Source organism: Scleropages formosus, chromosome 4 (assembly GCF_900964775.1).
Source record: "Scleropages formosus chromosome 4, fSclFor1.1, whole genome shotgun sequence".
Taxonomy (NCBI): Eukaryota; Metazoa; Chordata; class Actinopteri; order Osteoglossiformes; family Osteoglossidae; genus Scleropages; species Scleropages formosus.
In genome coordinates, this window is record NC_041809.1 from 37,662,774 (window position 1) to 37,680,334 (window position 17,561).

At 49.4% G+C, this 17,561-nt stretch overlaps 1 protein-coding gene across 1 annotated transcript; it reads left to right on the plus strand.

Annotated features, from left to right (window-relative positions):
* sstr1b (somatostatin receptor 1b) lies at positions 1 to 1,138 on the plus strand. The gene has a single exon (XM_018751782.2). It carries the CDS (start codon positions 38 to 40, stop codon positions 1,136 to 1,138), a length of 1,101 nt encoding a protein of 366 aa, XP_018607298.1. The 5' UTR covers positions 1 to 37.
* Positions 1,139 to 17,561: the final 16,423 nt, after the last annotated feature.

Sequence of the window (17,561 nt, forward strand, 5' to 3'; positions counted from 1 at the left end):
GAGTATTTGGTGTCGCCCGAAGCACTCGAAAGGGAGTATGTCGGGCGCCAATGGAACTGATGACCCCCCCACGGGACAGCCCAGCAACTCGTCTCTGGACTATAAGGACTACGAGCTGGAGCAGGACGCCAGTAAGATAGTCATTCCCTTCATTTACGCACTCGTGTGCTGTGTAGGGCTGACTGGCAATGCCATGGTCATCTACGTCATCCTAAAATATGCCAAGATGAAAACGGCTACCAACATCTACATCTTGAACCTGGCCATTGCGGACGAACTCTTCATGCTGAGCGTGCCCTTCCTGGCCACCTCGGCCGCTCTCCAGCACTGGCCCTTCGGTTCGCTCATGTGCCGGCTGGTGCTCAGCGTGGATGGCATCAACATGTTCACCAGCATCTTCTGCCTGACTGTCCTGAGCATTGACCGTTACATCGCCGTGGTGCACCCCATCAAAGCAGCTCGCTACAGGCGCCCCACCGTGGCCAAGATCATCAACATCTGTGTGTGGGTACTCTCGCTGGTGGTCATCTTGCCCATCATCATCTTTGCCGACACCGTGCCGGCGCAGGACGGTGGCGTGGACTGCAACTTCCTGTGGCCCGAGTCCTCCTGGTCAGAGGCGTTCGTGGTCTACACGTTCCTGCTGGGTTTCTTGTTGCCTGTGGTGGCCATTTGCCTGTGCTACTGCCTGATCGTGGTGCGCATGCGCGCCGTGAGCCTCAAAGCTGGCTGGCTGCAGCGGCGCAAGTCGGAGAAGAAGATCACTCGGATGGTGCTTCTTGTGGTGGCTGTGTTTGTGGTCTGCTGGATGCCCTTCTATGTCGTGCAGCTGGTTAGCATCTTCCACCGGCCGCCCAACCCCGTGGTCACCCAGCTCTTCGTCATCCTCAGCTACGCCAACAGCGGCGCGAACCCCATCCTGTACGGCTTTGTCTCGGACAATTTCCGCCGCTCCTTCCAGCGAATCGTGTGCTTCCGCTGGCTGGAGAACGGGCTCGATGGGGAGCAGGTGGATTACTGTGCCGTGGCACTCAAGCGTCAAACCACCTGCAGCCCGCAGGACTTCCCCAAGGAGTGCCTGGCCTCCGAAATGGTGTATCGCAATGGCACCTGCACTTCACGTGCAACGACGCTGTGAGCTTTACAAGGAACGGGTGGAGAGAAACTGAAATCCCACTGTGGCGAAGTTTTTCGCCGAGAGATCTCAGAAAGGGACAAACAAGCCGGACTTAAGTGAAGGTGCAATCTGACATTAGCTCCTGCACTGTTGACAAATTTGTCCATGTTAAGGACCTGCCTGCCAGTAACATGCAGATAAAGTCGGTTTTGCAGATTCGGGGAGTACAAGCTGTCGACCAGCTCCTCTGGTGGGAAAGAAGTGACTGTGAAGTGTTACAGTTACCGAAAGGGACAATTTAGCATCATACCTTAATGTATGGTACCTGAACTGTGCTTTGGGATGTAATTTATTAACTGGATTTTATTTATTAACAAATAGGATCCCTTACCATGCATATTGTATATATTCCATCCTTCAAGAATGTAAATCTGGACAAAAAAGAAGAAAACATCTATATATTTGTGATTTACCTTTGTGCCATCATAAAATGGGTTCATCGACATAAATGAGAAGCTGTACTTGTCAATAAATTAACAATTTTTGTCCCGTGGAACTTCGGTTTCACTGTAACAAGGAGCTGAAGTAAGTTCAGCCGAGAGGTGGTGAGCAGGGGTGGCATAGTGGTGCAGCGGGTAACGCGGGTGCCTCGAGTTGCCTCGGATGTGCAGTCTGGCACGGGTCTGATCTCCTTCGGGGAGTTTGAAGAGCTCATCACTCCGACGTTCCCACTGTTCAAAGAAACTCATTTCACGTGGATTGCTGACTCTGAACTGCCCAAAGTGTGTGTGAGTGTGTGTGTGATGGACTGGCGTTCTCCCTGGGATGTACCTTCACTAGCTTAGTGCCCTGTACACCTGGGATGGGCTTCGGACGGCCGCAACCCTGCATGCGGACAAGTAGCTGTTGTCGTGTAGAGACGAGTGGCAAAGAGAACATTCAGAAATTATTGAAAAGCATTTCATTTATATTACCTGTGTTTACGTATAAACAGTTTGTGGTTTGTAACAGTTGAATTAGGCCAGCGGTAATTAGAGATTGATAAATAGCTGTCACCCAAAGAATAGAGAAATTAGTAGGAAGACATTGTCTTTATGTTTCTTCGTCGAATAAGTGCTATTTCCTTTTAATCAAAAATTCTCTCCAGATTTACTCACACGGAGGTTTTCCATGGCAACAGGTATCCTGGGTGAGACAAAGAGACTGCGAGTTATTTTTATAGAAGCGGGTACTGGTACTATTTGGGGTCTGGAACCCACCATTCTAAAGGTGTCCTGGATGATTCCACCCTGGGTGTCAAACCCCAAACCCCAGATGTCCTGCCTGTGTAGCTGCTGCCTTTCCCTGTCTGTTGAGTCTCCTGGCACCACACAGCCATGAAGTCTGGCTTCTAGAAGCTCCAGAGTAAACATCTGAGGATCTTCATGGCTGGATCCACGTGCAGAGAAACACGAGAGCAAAGACTGGATGTGATGCAAAGAGGCCGGAGGTCAGAAACAGACATCGGATGGGATGCAGTTTGATGCAGCTAAAACGATGTAAAGGTGTCAGATGAAGGCAGGAAAGACAAAAACCACCCAGGGAGCCAGGTGGCGCAGGGAGCGAGAACAAGGAAAACGGCCGTGACTCGTTCACTCGAAGAGACACGTCCAGTCTGAGCCCTTCTACAGATATTGCCCTGAAGATGCACGGCACCCCCTGCATTCGGGACTTTTCAGGACACTCACTGAGGGGGTGACAGAGCTGCACTATGAGAGCAGCCCCCCCCCACCCCAGCCCACCCCACCTCACCTCACCTCACCTCACCTGCGCTGTCCTTTGTCTCAAGCAGAGAACTGTGGACACTTTTCATTCTTTTCATTTTTCTTTTCCTCCAACAGTTTAAAGGTGTCAACAGTCTTTAGGTGAAAAGGTGAATAGAAAGTTGTCCTTGGTTTGTGTTTATGTCACTGAATGAGTGTGAGACACTGCCCTGTGGTGGCTTGGCATCCTGCCCACGGTGTGCCCTGCCTCACACATCATGCCTGCTGGGGTTGGATCTGACCGTGATGGTACTGTACTGGGTAGTCAGTTTGTGAAACTGGGTGGAAAGATGATTACTTCAATAACTGTATATAGTCCACGGTATATAGTATATAGTGTATAGTCCATAGTATGGAGGGGTGTGATGGCGCAGCGGGATTGACCGGGTCCTGCTCGCTGGTGGGTCTGGGGTTCAAGTCCTGCTTGGGGTGCCCTGTGATGGACTGGTGTCCTGTTCTTGGTGTGTCCCCTCCCCCTCTAGCCCTGTGCTGCTGGGCTAGGCTCTGGCTCACTGCAACCCCCACTTGGGACAAGTGTGTGTGTGTGTGTGTGTGTGTGTGTGTGTGTGTGTGTGTGTGTGTGTGTGTGTGTGTGTGTGTGTGTGAGTCCATGAGTCCATAGTATAGAGTGTATAGACCATAGTGTATTGTGGATGTTGATGGGGATTTGACATGAATGTCACACATGGAGAAGGCAGATGCTTCCCCAGCTTCTTTCGTAGCATCTCTCCTCACGTTAATGGTGTGCACTGGGAAAGTTCTCACAGGAGTTGTGAAGATGTGCTCTTCTCACACACGCACAATGAGATACCCCTTCTGTTAGGTATGAAACCGAAAGGTAACAAACTGTACCTGTTTAGGAAAGCAGGAAACATTGCTGTGCCAAACACACAAAGTCAAGAATGAGCATCTTCACTGTCAGGTCAGGTGTCACTTTTCTCGGAAAGACACACACTGTACCTGGTCTCAGCCGAAGGGAGGAAGCAGAATCAAAGTCAGAGTCGATTTAGCACTGATAAAACGTGTGTTTGTGTGGCGGAACCCAAGATGAAGCGAAGCAGTGACTGTCACCGCACGCTGTTGTCTTTCCACGTCCTTTTCCGTCTCCGCGTCTCGTTTCATAGATTGTTCTGTTTTAGCTGAAGAGGCTTTTTGGTGCCTTTCGCACTGCTGTTCAATCGGCTCACTCCTCCTTTCTCCCCTCCCCATCTCGGCTCCTGGATAACCCAATTTCGCAGCCATCCATAGACGACAGCGCCGGTAGTTTATGGATGATGATGAGGGGGGGCGTCTCACAAACCCTGGGTCCAAAAGCATCGTGCAATAGAAGGGATTTCATACAAAGCGCAGCCTGAACCGAGGGAAACGCAGCAATCAAACTGCTGCCTGAGGAAGCGATAGCAGTGAAAGCTAATTTCCTGTTGCATGCGTACCACGCAAGGTCATGCAGCGACAGTATACCCCCCCCACCCCAACCCCATTCTTCACGAAAAAAGACGTTCCAACCCAGAAGAGGCCTTGCTTAGAGGATGCTCGTCCTTGCAAGTTCCCCCCCATCGAGTCCCATCAGTAATGAATGAGATCACACTCACGGTGCTCCGTCCAGTGTTCGGGTCCTTACAGAGAGACAGCTAAAGTGTCGTTCGCACGTATTCTTCTTCAGTTCCTGTCTCACAATGTCCCATTGCTGCTAGGTAACGTCCCCCAACCCCAGTGATGGCTAAGAACGCTCAGAGTTTCTCATCGACAGCTGACTATAGATACGTATTCTGTTGCCATGGCGAGCAAAACAACACACCAGTAGGCTACATCTCATCATACTTTTCTCACTGCTCCACAGAAGAGATGCAGAAACTTAACAGTTTTTATGTGAAGAACATTTCAAAAGAAGAGCACTCTTTCCTCAGTTTTTATTTATTCTGCATTTTTCGAACAGTGGCTGTGTTAAGTTTTTAAGGAACAATTCTTCTGTACGCTCCTGCTACGACCACAGTGACATTACAAGCAAAACAGAAAGGGGGACGTTTTCTACTCTGGTAGTAGAAAGGAGGTACCTGAAGGTTCCCTGTGTCACAAGTCGCTTTCACACCATCCGTCTCAAAGAACTTTGACAATTTTTAAATGTTACTGAGGTCTATTATGAGTATTTAGTGAAATTCTGTGCTTGTTGCATATATATTTGTGAACGTGCAATACATCGTTGTTCATATTTGTGCACATGGCCATGTGTGTGCTCGTATTATGGGGTATGAAGAGAGAAGGTTACAGCTCTGGTATCGGTAGGATTTTTCGCCCCATTTGGAAGCTGTTGCTTTTCTGAAGGGCGACACCAGTTCACATGAAGGAGAAAAGAGAAAAGAGCTGCAATCAGGACTTCATTGATCAAACAAAGACGGTGAGAAACCGGAAGCCCTGGGGAAAAGAGGCTACTGCGGTAAATATTGTAGCAGTAGAGAATTATGGGAGGTCACATTGAGAGCGCCGAGCCAAACGAGTTCATGATGAGGGAACAGCCATGATATGTCAACATGTACACTGTGCAGAATGCAGAGATTCCTTCAGGGTTCCTCGTTTTAGCAGAGAGAGCACAGCTTGTTTGCCCTTCAAAACATTTATTTCTATCTCCCAAACGGGAATGGTGTTCGAAAGGGAAAAAAAGATCAAATGAGACGAGGGCGGTCTGCGAATGACCGAAAACCCGACTGGCCATGAAAATGCAGAGAGAAAGGCATCGGCGTGAATCCTCAGCATCCTTACGCTTGATGAATTTAAATTAGACAACACACAGAAAGGCCAAGGTGTCCACAACACCTGGCGATAAAGAAACGTGTGAAACAAAAGGAGGCTGAAATAGCGGAAATGTCCCAAAGAGACTCCCAGAATCCCGAAGTCTGTGTCTCGGTCGCTGTATGTAGGAAACACTGCGCACACCTGTCTCTCTCTGTTAGCAGCACCACAGGTCTGGGGGAACTTGTGTTAAAAGACAATTCCATTTTCCATAATCGTTCATTTAATCACTCACAGCTTCATTGTCTCTTGAAAGGTAGTTATACTCAGTACGTTATGGGTTCATGCAACAAATCCTTGACTTGCTGTATATCACAGTGCATATTCAATAAACTATAAGGCCCTTTATGTCACATCCCACGGGGTCACTGCCCCTCCTGGTCAGAGGCGGCGCCACTCAGTGCCGCTAGCTAACGCTTACCTATCACCTCACAGTCTCGTAGGACATGGAGGTATAAAAGGAGCCAGCGGAGCAGAACTAGTCGCGGATTCTTAATCAGCAGTTCTCTTGTGCTTCGTTGGCGATTGGTAGTCTCTTGTTCCCTCAGTTTGTTTCCTAGGTGTGCATGTTCCAGTCCCGAGTGCCCGTCCCGTCAGTTCCTGCCTCTTGTTCTTCAGTCCTGGTCCATCGTTCCTGTCCGGTATTTCGTCACGTCTCAGGGTTGCGGTCAGACTCACAGATTAGCGTTTCACTGTTCACCGTAGTTCCAACACCGTGTGTGTTTCCTGGTCTCGCGTTTCTTGTTTCACTTCCACCGAGTGTCTTACAATACTCACCGTACACGTCTAACCTCACACTGCACGTGAAGTCATTATATATTTCGTCTGTGTTTGGACGTAATAGCAACGCGCGTCCGTGTCGGACTCCCGTCCGGACGCTACAGAAGAATCCGCCTGCTAGTATGACTTCAGCGGAATGGCGTGAGCTGGCGGATCTGACAGAGGCGAACCAAGAACAACTCCTGGTTTGCACAAACGCCGCTAGCCGCCTCACAGATCAGTTGGAGCGGTTGACACGACTCCTCAGTCACGGTGGGCGGGGCGCCGATCCGACCAGTTCGCAAACGCATGATGATTGGCGGACATGTCTTTTTGATCGTCTTTATGCTTCCTCGGGTCCTCGCGCGGAGCCCACGAGCCCTGTGCAGACCAATGGGATCAGCGCTACTGAGCAGCTGTCCGTTCCCTTCCAGGAGGCTTTGCAAGGTAGCAGAGGTGAGAACCAGAATTACACAGAATACTCAATCTCCAGTCCAGCCTCTCTGTTCCCAGGGCCCTACTCTCCTGAGTCACCCCCTAGCCCAGACAGAAAGACAGAGAGACAGTTCTTCCCCAGCACCAAGAGTTTTCAGGTGCGTTCCTGGTCTCCAGTGGAGAAGACATCCAGCCCCCGATTGTCAAGACCACTCTCTCAGGAGTTCTCGCCGGATTACCGGAGCAACTCCGGTTCCAGCCGGACCCCGACGCCGCCAGGGCAGCAGGTGCCCTACAGCCCTGTGGACAGTGAGCCGGCTCAAGCACGCAACCTTGTCAGCTGTGCAGGGCTCGAAGAACAGTGCGTCAGACAGGGAATAATACGACTCAGTAACGGGCGTGTGACAGAGGAGGAAAGGAGGCGCCGTTTTCTGCAACGCTTGTGCTTTTACTGTGGAGCTGCGGATCACGTTCAGGTTTCCTGCCCAGTGCGGCCACCCCGTGGATCCCAACGGACCGACTTACTGGTGAGTGATGTATCTCTCCATACCTCCCTGTTGACATTACCAGTTACAGTATCCTGGGGTTTCCAGCAGCAGCAGACGAAAGCTATGGTAGACAGTGGCGCTGCAGGGAATTTCATGGATCATGATATGGCCGCGTCCTGGGGCTTGCCCTGTGCCCGATGCCCAAAACCCCTGGCTGTTAAAGCTATTGATGGCGCTCCAATCGGGTCGGGGCGTGTAGAGCAGCGCACAGAGCCCGTTACTATGCAGGTAGGGCCACTCCATAAGGAACAGATATGGTTCTATCTGATTAAGTCCCCTGATAACCCCATTATTTTGGGATACCCATGGTTATGCACCCATGACCCTATTATCTCTTGGAGTGAGGGGAAACTGCTGTCTTGGGGACAGCAGTGTCCCAAACACCTGGAGACGTCTTGTAACTCCACATCCATAGAGAGCCCTAATGCAGATCTGCCCCTGCAGCTTCCAAGGGAGTATGCAGATCTAGTGGCGGTGTTTAGCAAACACAAGGCTGCAGAACTGCCTCCTCATAGACCTTGGGATTGTGCTATAGATCTTTTTTCGGGCACTACACCCCCTAGGGGGCGGGTATACCCTCTTTCTCAACCTGAACATCAGGCAATGGAGGCTTACATAACGGAGGCACTAGAAGCCGGATTCATCCGGCCGTCTACCTCTCCAGCTTCCGCTGGCTTTTTCTTTGTTGAGAAAAAGGACGGGGGTTTGCGCCCCTGTATTGATTATCGGGGGCTAAATGCCATTACTGTGAAGTACCCGCACCCCTTGCCTCTTATCACGTCGGCCCTCGAACAGGTTTCCGGTGCTACCATCTTTACGAAACTGGACCTTAGGAGCGCATATAACCTGATTCGCGTTAGGGAAGGGGATGAGTGGAAGACCGCTTTTAGCACCGCCCTCGGCCATTATGAGTACCTGGTCATGCCTTTTGGCCTGGCGAATGCACCTTCCGTATTCCAGGCTTTTGTTAATGAAGTACTCAGAGAGCTAATTAATCGCTCAGTATTAGTGTATCTGGATGATATCCTGATCTTTTCTCGGTCCCGTGAGGAGCATATTGGACATGTCAGGGAGGTGTTGCAAAAGCTGGCAGCACATAAGCTGTACGTGAAAGGGGAGAAGTGCCAGTTCCATGTGCACTCTGTGGATTTCCTGGGGTACATCCTAACACCCAACGGGGTCACGATGGATCCACAGAAGGTCTCGGCAGTTCTGTCATGGCCCCAGCCAAAGACAGTAAAGGACCTGCAACGGTTCCTAGGTTTTGCGAATTTCTATAGGCGCTTCATAAGGAACTTCAGTTCCGTTGCAGCCCCGTTGACTGCTCTGTTAAAAGGAGCCCCTAGGCGCCTGACCTGGACTCCTGAGGCGAGTCAGGCCTTTGAAGACCTAAAGAAGCGTTTTACTTCTGCCCCAATCCTGAAGCACCCTGATCCCAAACTGCCCTTTATTGTGGAAGTTGATGCTTCTGAGGCCGGGGTAGGGGCAGTGCTCTCACAGCGCCAGGGAAGTCCCCTGAAGCTCTATCCATGTGCGTATTTCTCACACAAGATGTCGCCTACTGAACAGAATTATGATGTAGGAAACAGGGAGCTCTTAGCCATAAAGATGGCCTTAGAAGAGTGGAGACATTGGTTAGAGGGGGCTACGCACCCATTCTTAGTGTTAACTGATCACCGAAACCTGGAGTATCTGCAGAAGGCAAAGAGGCTCAATTCCAGACAGGCGCGGTGGGCCATGTTCTTCACCAGGTTCCGTTTCACGGTGACCTATCGTCCTGGCTCCAAGAACGGCAAGGCCGATGCCCTGTCCCGTTTGTTCGAGGTATCGCCTCAGCTCTCCCCACCAGACACCATCTTGTCCCCGACGCAGTTTGTGGCTCCTATCCGTTGGGCTTTATTGGACGATATCCAAGCAGCCCAACGTCAAGAACCCGGTCCCAACGAGCAGCCCCAAGACAAAGAATACGTCCCGTCCACTGTTCGGTCCGAGCTCCTACACTGGGCCCATGATGGTCCAAGTACAGGACACCCAGGGGTCAACCGAACCTTGAAGCTTCTCGCTGAACGCTTCTGGTGGCCATCCATGAGACAGGACGTACGAGACTTCGTCCTTGCCTGCACCACATGTGCCCAGGCCAAGGTCCCACGGCAGCTGCCAGCAGGGCTTTTAGAGCCACTCCCGATTCCCAACCGTCCATGGTCCCATATAGCGGTGGACTTCCTTACTGATCTTCCGTGTTCTGATGGAAACACCACCATATTGGTCGTCATAGATCGCTTTTCCAAGGCCTGTCGACTGATTCCTCTGAAAGGTCTACCTACAGCCCTGGAGACCGCGGAACTGTTGTTCCAACATGTCTTCCGGCTGTATGGCCTGCCAGAGGATGTCGTCTCGGACAGGGGACCCCAGTTCACCTCAAGGGTCTGGAAGGCCTTCTTTGCCCGCTTAGGAGTCTCAGTCAGCCTCTCCTCTGGTTATCATCCACAGTCTAATGGGCAAGTGGAACGCCTCAACCAGGAGGTTGGACGTTACCTGCGGAGTTACTGTGCTCAGAATCAAGCGGATTGGAGCAGATACCTCCCCTGGGCAGAGTATGCCCAGAACTCCCTGGTCCATTCGTCCACAAACTTAACTCCTTTCCAGTGTGTGCTCGGTTACCAGCCTCCGCTGTTCCCGTGGACGATGGAGACCAGTGGGTTGCCAGCTGTGGACGACTGGTACAAGAGGAGTGAGTCGGTGTGGGAATCCGCACATGTCCGTCTCCAGGAGGTGGTATCCAACCAAAAGGAGAAGGCCGACAAAAGGCGTAGGACTGTATTGTACCAGCCAGGGCAGAGAGTATGGTTGTCCACCCAGGATCTCAAACTGCATTTGCCCTCGAGGAAGCTTGCCCCCCGTTTCATCGGCCCCTTCAAGATCCTGAAGAGGATCAACCCGGTTTCTTACCGTCTTCAGTTGCCCTCGCATTATCGTATCTGTCCCACGTTTCATGTTTCGCGCCTCAAGCCCCATTGTGTTTCCGCCCTGCAGAGCCCAGCAGTCTCTCCACCTCCACCGTTGGATGTGGATGGTTCTCCTGCCTACTCCGTCAGGGCCCTCCTGGACTCCAAACGGAGACGGGGTACGCTGTACTATCTGGTCGACTGGGAGGGCTATGGGCCGGAGGAGCAGTCTTGGGTACCAGCACGGGACATCTTGGACCCAGCTCTTATTGAGGACTTCCATGAGTGTCATCCAGATCGGCCTGCTCCGCGACGGCGGGGGCGACCGCCTACCCGCCGGCGTTCTGCGGCTGGAGCCGCCCCTGGAGGGGGGGGTACTGTCACATCCCACGGGGTCACTGCCCCTCCTGGTCAGAGGCGGCGCCACTCAGTGCCGCTAGCTAACGCTTACCTATCACCTCACAGTCTCGTAGGACATGGAGGTATAAAAGGAGCCAGCGGAGCAGAACTAGTCGCGGATTCTTAATCAGCAGTTCTCTTGTGCTTCGTTGGCGATTGGTAGTCTCTTGTTCCCTCAGTTTGTTTCCTAGGTGTGCATGTTCCAGTCCCGAGTGCCCGTCCCGTCAGTTCCTGCCTCTTGTTCTTCAGTCCTGGTCCATCGTTCCTGTCCGGTATTTCGTCACGTCTCAGGGTTGCGGTCAGACTCACAGATTAGCGTTTCACTGTTCACCGTAGTTCCAACACCGTGTGTGTTTCCTGGTCTCGCGTTTCTTGTTTCACTTCCACCGAGTGTCTTACAATACTCACCGTACACGTCTAACCTCACACTGCACGTGAAGTCATTATATATTTCGTCTGTGTTTGGACGTAATAGCAACGCGCGTCCGTGTCGGACTCCCGTCCGGACGCTACACTTTAAAGGTAAGTGCGCATCAACAATATGCTTTATATGTGAGCAAATCCATACGCTGAAAGAGGAAAAGTGTTGTGGTTCACTGCCGCACTTGGCCTAACGAGAGCGCAGCACATGGTCCGTTCGAGGGTTTCCACGTTCGGCTCCGTGTACAAAAACTCTGACATCGCAGCCCTCATATCAACAGATTTATGTGACAAGGTCACATTCAAAAAGACAATGAGAAACGTACGGCAGCCCTGAGAGCTGAGTCGCAGAACAGGTACTGGGTGATCGAGGGATGTGTCATCAGAAGAGCTCCACTCTGGGTACTGAATGTCGTTGGAAGTGGCAGGTGCTGAAAGTGTATTCCAGAGAATAATGGGGAAACGACTAAATGACAGCGTATCAGTGAAGTCGGCTGTGGAAAGACCTGCTGTTGAAAAGCGGTGTAAGACTGTTGGGTACGGTACAGCACACCGACAGCCCAAATTCCGGCACCGGGGAGTGCAGTGGGTGGAGGTGCGATGTCGTGCTCAGGGGTACGGCTTCGAAAAACAGCTGCTGTAGTTCTCTTGAACAAGGTCCAGTGCAATGTACTCTGCTGGGCACATGGCTTAATCATTGCGAATAACTTTGGAGGACATTTTCACACGAACAAGTGCAAGTAGTTCTCATGTCAACAAGAATTACCGTATCTGCGCTGGTTTATTTTCTATACGGGTAAAGACTTCAGGACATTTTCGCCACACGTGGTTACAGCTCCGCTTCCGGCTGCTGCTCTAGCCTTTTCCTCAATTGCTCTGTAAAAAGCCCAGCTGCGTCAGCCGTAAAGTGTTTTTGGGGAAAAGCATCAGCCGATCCCCAATCGAGGAGAACGATATTATTAATCATATTCGACTGTGGGCAGCCGCCATCCTGCCCTCGGATAGGAGGCCGTGGAGAGCGAGCGAGAGGGAATTCCAGCGTGACGCAGCGGAGGGAATCAGGATGATGATCAATTTAGCCAAAGACAAGAGCAAACCATTGATGAAAGCGAATTGTTCAGGCCGAGAATGAAAGGTGCGCAGTTGGTGAGTCAAAGGTTTCCCCTGTTTTGGGATCGTTCCGGAACGCCACGCAGCTATCGAGGGGCTGAGGCTAATTTTCTCACTTGTTTGGCGCCACTGAAACAGGAGGCGGCTCCTCTGAAAGGATGAGTTTCCATGGAGCCGTCACTCCACACGAGAGTTTCGGGTTTCCGGTGACGGGGGGACGCGGCGTGTCAGTCACAAGGATCACAGGTGTTGTGGAGGGAGAGAGAGGGGAAAGCGTTCCGCACCGCACCGCACATTTGCCGCAGTAAATCCAGCACACCTGAAAAAGGGGTCCTGCTCATCACCAGACCTGCATCGCAGCGTCAAAAGTGCAGGGAAATCCACTGAAATGAGTCCCGTTTCAAGTGCCGTTTCTCAGCCCTGCTCCACAGCCACTCACATCTGCTTTCACTAAGGCACTAAAATGGACCATTTTGTTCCTGAATGGGATTCAAGGACTAATTTAGCGAAGTTGGTAACGCAAACAAATGGGCCCGTTTACTCAGCGGTGTTTGTCTACAGGGAATACGCCCAGTTCAGCGGTCAAAAAAAGACACGCTGTGATTTGGTTAAGTGCAACTTTCCAGCCTCAGATAGTACTTTTTTACATTATCTTGTAAAGTACAGTTCCTTACCACACTTTTACCATAGCCTACTTCTCCTTCATATGTCACATCACATTAGCAGTAGAGCTTTTTACCAAAGAGGGGAAACTGTTGACACAGAATGAGAATTAATGAGATTGTACACTAAAATACAACTGACGGTGATATTTTTAGGCTTTGGCAGCATCTATAATGAACAACATAGTGGTAAAAGGTCAGAGGTCAGTTCTCATGTGGCCCTCACTGAGACAGTTTGCTGAAGGCAGATGTTAAAATTCTTAGTAACTAAGAAAACTTCCTTCCTTCCAAAGGCTGTAAAAGGTCTGCAGCTGCACCCTGTTTTTAAACAGGGATCTTAAATCTACAGGAACGAGTAAAATCGGTTGTCTGTTATACTGCATATGACAGAGTAGAACAAATTGTTTTATATTTTCCAATATGATTCAACGGTGAACTTGAACAGTTGTCCGTATTTCCACGGTTGTTAAAACTGAAATGTGAGCGACACCATATTATTACTGTGTCTCTGTATTAATGTATAAAGTGTAAATGAACTATTATTTATTAGTCTGTAGACTGAATGAAAACCTGCATATTGTTTCGCTTTAACAGTTTTATTTCACATTCTTTAGCCCCGAAGCTCCCGATTGAGTGCGTTGCTCTAAGTGCAGCCAGTTAATGAGCTTTTTCTTAATTTACTCAGAAAGCTGAACTTGTTCTCCGAGATCTAGACCAGTGTTTTGTGCGAAGGCAGACAGCAGTAAACTCACACTGCTAAATTACTGTGACACTGACAACACCAACGAGCGCATACCACAAAAAGGCGAGGACATCATTTGTAGAAGGTAATTCACATGGTACATGTACACCGGCGATACAGCGGATGTGTCGAGGGCTGGACGGCAACAAGTAAAACTTCTATGATGTGAACGGCCTTTCTGGGCACAGCTGATTGTCTCCCTTTCCTTTTGTGATGGTTTCATCTCAGTTCGCCCCTGACTGTCACTTCTCTGAAGAAAAGCGTCATTAAAACGCTATGGCTGTAGGCTGAAGCACTGAGCACATGTTTATAATACTGTATCTGTCTCTATCGCTTTCTCTTCTGGTTTCTCTGCTGCAGAAGCTTGGGAGATGTCACTTTTTCTGGGGGTGAGAGCATGATGTCGGCATTGCTCCTTGTGGCCGTCAGCCAGAAGAATTTATTAACATTCTGTATTTTGACATGTTCGCTCTCTTCGTGGTGCCGCGCATCATGCTTTGCTCACGTGCACTCGTGTCTGGGAAAAGCAACGCAGTGACTCAGATCTTATTTGAAGCCAGATGATCAGCACCTGCTAGTCATTGGAAGAAAAATGCGGTATCCTTGGGAAAGACCCCTATACTGGTCTCAGTGTGGAAAAACCCACATATACAAGTCGGTGCACAGGTTTAGTTTTAGCTCACGGCACATGATGCTCTGGGTCCCAGGGAACGCCTGAAAACGCTGCAGCCGAGAAGTGTCTCGACACCGTGTAAATCGGTGCTGAACGTGATGAACAAGGATGACGCGTGGGACTATTGGCGTGTAAAGAACCACTACCACTGCTGTATGGCTTGCTCTTTGTTTCTGATTCCTTTCGTTTTGCTCTGCCTTTGAGGACAAGCAGGAATATGATGGTGCAAAATGTGCAGTCTTCCGACAGCACATTTCACTGGAGTTGTCAGCGTATAAACTGGTGCAAATATGGTGTGTGTGCAAGTGTGAAGGGGACTGGAGGGCAGCATTACGCTGCGTGTGTGAAAATGAATGATTCAAACATCTTAAAATAACTAAAGTAGAAGAAATGGCTTATATTTTTTAATCCTGTAAGAATTCTTTGCAGAAATATGTGTAAATGACCTGGGTGCTTTGAAGGGTTTCTCCCTGGGGCTGGAGGAAATTCAACTCCGAATATTTCCAGACTCATTACAGCCCCCGTGCTACCCCCAGGGTTCAACGGCCAAGAAGATCTCGCAGATGATGGAAGGAATTTCACTTCCCATCTGCTCCCCAATACTGAAAATCAAATAAAAACAGAAGTTATGGAAACATGTTTCTACTCATTATCTAAAATGCCTGGACTGTAAATACACATTAATACACACTGTATAACATAATATATACTGTAGTTCAAATTTTTTTTTCTCATCTGTGTTATCAGTGATCTCATTTATTTTTTCTCCCACCCCGAGAGTTACAATGAGAGTTCAGTTCAGAGTTACGCACTTGGTCATGTGTCTTTCTCTTTATGTAAATATCTGCTCCGCATGTTTATGTGAAGCTGTCTGCACCGCGCCACTTTCTGCATTACGTTCCAAAGACTTGTGCTTGGCCAATGCTCTACGGGATGAAGGCAGTGACAACGAGGTCTTGTAACTTTTCTTTTACTCCATGGTTTCACGCCTACAGACTGAAATAAATGAACCCATTTTCCCCGCGTGTCGAAATGTAGCTGTGAAGCACAACAGACCGGGGACAACAAAGAAGCAGCCAAGGTACGATCCATAAATCTCAGACTGTCCAGACTGCTGTTACGAACCTTCCAATGGAATGTGTCTCGTGTGTCTCTCTTTCAGGTTGTCTCTCATCAGGGCTGTTGGGTTTTAGATAGAGGGACACCGAGGAGGACGAGGGTAAATGTCCTCCCCGTAACATCGGTGCACACCAGACTAGTCTTTCTGTGTTTCCCTCCCCGAATGACTGCTGCTGCTCCTCTGCTCTCCGCAGGCTGTGCAATCTGCATGTGTAACGTATCGAACTCTGCGCCGTTGTTGGGGTTCCAGGGAATGACACATTTCTGTCTTTCAAGTTCAAATTCTCGCTGGGCCCATTATGCTGTGAAACACAGTGATCAGAGAAAAAGAGTGAGGCAGAAAGGCTACGAGGAGGATGGAAGCGACAGAGAAAAGACGCCAAAGGAAAGAAAGAGGAGAAACAGTCGGACGCATCGGCCACAGCGGTGAATCCTTATATTCCTGGAGGCGGCGTTTGCGTTTGGACATCTGGCCACACATGGATCTTATTAGAGGAGAGGAGAAAAAGCCTATTGAGTTTTCCCAGTAACTCGAGCCCCTTCTGCTGCAACACACTGTGCTACATTGTATCCATTCAGGACACACTTCTTCTCACCATAAATCTCCCTCCTCGTTGCCCTCGCTGAGATTTTACACAGTTGATATTAGAGGCACGAAAATGCACTGGGGTAACTTACGATGAGTTCTCGCACTCATCCATTTGCCACAATCGATAGCTAATCAAGATCCGCAAAATCCGTGAGGCTGGAAAGGCACAACTTCAGGTCTGATTGTCGTCCGACACCAAACAGCCAGAGCTCCGTTTTTTGTGTTGTCAGGTTATGGGTTTCAGCGATGGGCCGCAGTGGAAGTGTTGTTTCCCAACCCCTTCACAGCACTCTATTGTATGACACAACATGTAATTGCCCTTAATCGAAAAGGGCACATTGCAATCGGTACTAATCACATCCGTTCTTCCCATAATTACAGCCAGCCTCGTGTTTTACCAGTAGCCCACGGTTAAATAGCTTGCCTGACTGAGAGACACTGGTTCAAGCAAGAGCAGTTATTCAAAACACGATGCTGCGATGGCTGCGCAGAACACACACAGTAAGAAGATACAAAGACACATTTCAAAAAGTAAAAATAAAGGTGAGTCATTCCGACAGGCTCCACATGATTGAATGACATCATTCAACAAGTCAGTGTGGCCAACAAATCTCTCGGAAACTGCAAAATAATGTTGCAATTATAATTTTGTTTTTTTAAGAATTTGTGTCAGAACAAGACATTTGGCACAATTAAGTCGTTTTACGTTCTACTGACAGCATATTGTAAAAACCCAAAATCCATTGGGCTGCAGGCTGTGCCGTAACAGATCCGATCTGATGTATGACAGCAAACCGTTCCTTTCCCTTCACCTTCTTCAGCAGCATCAATTTAGCACATCGACCAAGTGAATAAAGGGGGCTTTCTGGGTTGATTCAGCCCCACATATGTCCTCTGACTCAGCGACATGCTGTGGGAAAGCAAATGTGAGAGAAAACTGGAGTGTGCTGGGGGGGGGGGGGTTGACATGGTATCATTTAAAACGCAATGTCCTAGAATGTCAAAACATGTCTGATGAGTGTAGTGTCTCATACTGATGTGGCCAAGAAACGACAACATCATTTGTTCCATTACTACAATATTTTTCCATGGCCTTCCGACCCCCACAACTCTCAATAACATCAAATTGTTTCCTCTCCATCCCCTCTTTCCTTCGCATTAGTTGTGTTGGCCATCCAAAAGTGGACCGATCGACTGATCCTTAATTTTTCAGCACCATAAAAATGAAATGGACTTTTCTTGACTGCACTATTGACACATGCGCACTGATAAGCAGCTTAGCGCAGTTTGATTCGAATACTTTTCGCCGTGTTGGGGGAAAGCCATTGCTCTTTTGTGACTTCAGCTGATAATCATTCACAGTTGTTGTATTGGACACAATCTCTAGAAATAAATTGTTCAGTGAATAGTCTCTAAGGATATAGCTCCTTGTATGATTAACAAATTCTTTGCTG

Bases quoted from the DNA above. Each gene is read 5' to 3' on its own strand.
- sstr1b (XM_018751782.2), top strand. From the start codon at position 38: ATGTCGGGCGCCAATGGAACTGATGACCCCCCCACGGGACAGCCCAGC.